We start from the raw sequence: 2,825 nt of genomic DNA, 5'->3' as shown, positions 1-2,825 counted from the left end.
CCCCATAATTGACCCTAAAACAGCCCTCAAAGTGCCCCATAATTGACTCTAAAACAGCCCTAAAAGTGCCCCAGATTTGCCCCTAAATTTGCCTCCGAATTTCCCTAAAACTGCCCTGAAAGTGCCCCAGAATTGTTCCTGAACTGCCCCAAACTTTCCCCTGCCCCCAGGTGCCCCCCGGGTGCCCCCCAGGTGCCCCCGGGTGCCCCTGGGTGCCCCCTAAGTGCCCGTACCTGTCCCAGGTGTATGCGGCAGTGAGGGAGGGGCCGCCCCCGCCCAGCAGCCGCCCCCTCCCCCCCCCCACGGGGGGGCCGCGGGGGGACCCAGCCCTCCCCCGCCCCACGAGTGGTGAGTGGGGGGCTCTGGGGGCTGGTTATGGGGTCATGGGGGGGATTTGGGGGGTTATGGGGCTGGTTATGGGGTCATGGTGGGGATTTGGGGGGTTATGGGGCTGGTTATGGGGTCATGGTGGGGATTTGGGGGGTTATGGGGCTGGTTATGGGGCCATAGAGGTGTTTTGGGGGGTTATGGGGCTGGTTATGGGGCCATAGAGGTGTTTTGGGGGGTTATGGGGCTGGTTATGGGGTCACAGGGGGGGATTTGGGGGGTTATGGGGCTGGCTATGGGGCCATGGGGGGGACTTTGGGGTGTTTGGGGAGGTTATGGGGCTGGTTATGGGGTCATAGAGATGGTTTGGGGGGGTTATAGGGCAGTCTATGGGATCATGGGGGTGGTTTTGGGGGTCTGAGAATCTGTTTTTGGGGGTTATGGGGTGGTTTTGGGGAGGTTATGGGGATGTTTAAGGGGGTATCTGTGGGGCAGGTGGGTATTTGTGGGTCTGTGGGATGGATCCATGGGGGAGGGATGGCTATGTGTGATGGATCTATGGGTCTGGGATGGATCTGTGGGTCTGTGGGATGGATCCATGGGGGAGGGATGGATCTATGGGGCAGGGATGGATCTGTGGGATGGATCTCTGGGTCTGTGGGATGGATCTGTGGGGCCGGGATGGATCTGTGGGTCTGTGGGATGGATCTGTGGGGCAGGGATGGATCTGTGGGGTGGATCTGTGGGTCTGTGGGATGGATCTGTGGGGCTGGGGTGGATCTATGGGGCAGGGACAGACCCCCATGTCCCCCCCCAGGCCGATGCATCGCGCCGTGGAGCCCCTGGGGGTGGATCTGTGGGTCTGTGGGATGGATCTGTGGGTCTGTGGAATGAATCTGTGGGGCAGGGATGGATCTGTGGGGCAGGGGTGGATCTGTGGGATGGATCTGTGGGTCTGTGGAATAAATCTGTGGGGCAGGGATGGATCTGTGGGGCAGGGACAGACCCCCATGTCCCCCCCAGGCCGATGCATCGCGCCGTGGAGCCCCTGGGGGGCCGGGCCGGACGGGACCCCTTCGCCGTGGGGAGCCTGGGCTGCGGCGGGGGCTGGGCCGGCTGCCCCCCCCGGGCCTGGCTGCCCCCCCCAAGGTAGGGACCCCCAGCTGACCCCCAGCTGACCCCCAACTGACCCCCAACTGACCCTTACACTGACCCCCAGCTGACCCCCAACTGACCCCCGTGACCCTTACACTGACCCCCAACTGACCCTTACACTGACCCTCCTGGGCCTAGCTACCCCCCCAAGGGATGACCCCTAACTGACCCCTCTGACCTCTACCTGACCCCTAACTGACCCCTCTGACCTCTACCTGACCCCCAACTGACCCCCACACTGACCCTCAACTGACCCCTAGCTGACCCCTACACTGACCCCAACACTGACCCCTACCTGACCTTTACACTGACCCCTACATTGACCCCTAACTGACCCCCAGGTGACCCCTGGACTGACCCCACACTGACCCTCCCATTCCTGAGGGTTTCCCCCCTCTTTTGGGGGGGGTCTCCCCCATTCCTGGGGGTCTCCCCCCCCCAGCTCACCTCCCCTCCCCGCCAGGTGCTCCTCCAGCCTCGGGCCGGCGCCGCTGCCCCCCCCACCTGACGCCCCCCCCCAGCGGAAATGGGGGGCCGCCCCTCCCCCACAAGGCCTTCTACCCCCCGGGGTAAGTGCTGACCCCAACATCCCCCCCTAAATGTGTCACCTGTCCCCCAAAATGTGTCCCCCCACCTCCCTAAAGGGGTCCCAGGGGTGTCTCCATGGGGCTGAGCCCCCCCAGATTCCCATTTCGGGGTCCCTGAGGGTGGGGGAGGGCTGAGACCCCCCCAAATTCCCATTTTTGAGGATCTTTTGGGGGTCCCTATGGGGCTGAGACCCCCAAATGTCCCAGTGTCACCTCCTGTCTGTCCCCCCAACCTGGGTTGGTGTTTGGGGGCTCCCTATAGGGCTGACCCCCCCCCCCCCCAAATCCTCACTTTGGGGGGGTCTCTATGGGGCTGAACCCCCCCAAATCCCCATTTTGGGTGGTCCCTGGGGGTCCCTCTGAGCCCCACCCCCAGATGTCCCCATGTCACCTCCTGTCCCCCCAGACCCCCCCCAGGCCCCCCTGGACCCCCTCCAGGGCTGTGTTTGGGGGGTCTCTATGAGGCTGAACCCCCCCAAATCCCCATTTTGGGTGGTGCCTGGGGGTCCCTCTGAGCCCCATCCCCCAGATGTCCCCATGTCACCTCCTGTCCCCCCAGAGCCCCCCCCCGGGCCCCCCTGGACCCCCTCCAGGGCTGTGTCCGGGCGCTGCAGCCCTGGGACCCCCCCGGCCCCGAGGCCACCCCCGAGCTGGAGGAGCCACCGAGCTGCCACCACGGGCGGCACCGCGGCCACCGCCCTGGGGACATCGGCCACCGCCCCGGGGACATCGGCCACCGGCCCGGGGACATCGGCC

The 2,825-nt window shown here is 65.0% G+C and overlaps 1 protein-coding gene across 1 annotated transcript in view; it reads left to right on the top strand.

The window, feature by feature from the left end:
* Positions 1-251: 251 nt before the first annotated feature.
* KDM6B (lysine demethylase 6B) overlaps positions 252-2,825 on the top strand; it is a 19,539-nt gene continuing 16,965 nt past the window's right edge. Inside the window, 4 exon segments of the mRNA XM_084224478.1 lie at positions 252-348; positions 1,351-1,476; positions 1,946-2,051; positions 2,663-2,822. Coding sequence (XP_084080604.1) covers positions 1,355-1,476; positions 1,946-2,051; positions 2,663-2,822 — 388 coding nt within the window. The 5' untranslated portion in view covers positions 252-348; positions 1,351-1,354.

This window comes from Fringilla coelebs (genome assembly GCF_963513975.1).
Source record: "Fringilla coelebs genome assembly, chromosome: 38".
Lineage (NCBI taxonomy): Eukaryota > Metazoa > Chordata > Aves > Passeriformes > Fringillidae > Fringilla > Fringilla coelebs.
The sequence above is the reverse complement of the archived record's forward strand: the minus strand, read 5'-3'. Positions and strand labels throughout refer to the sequence as shown.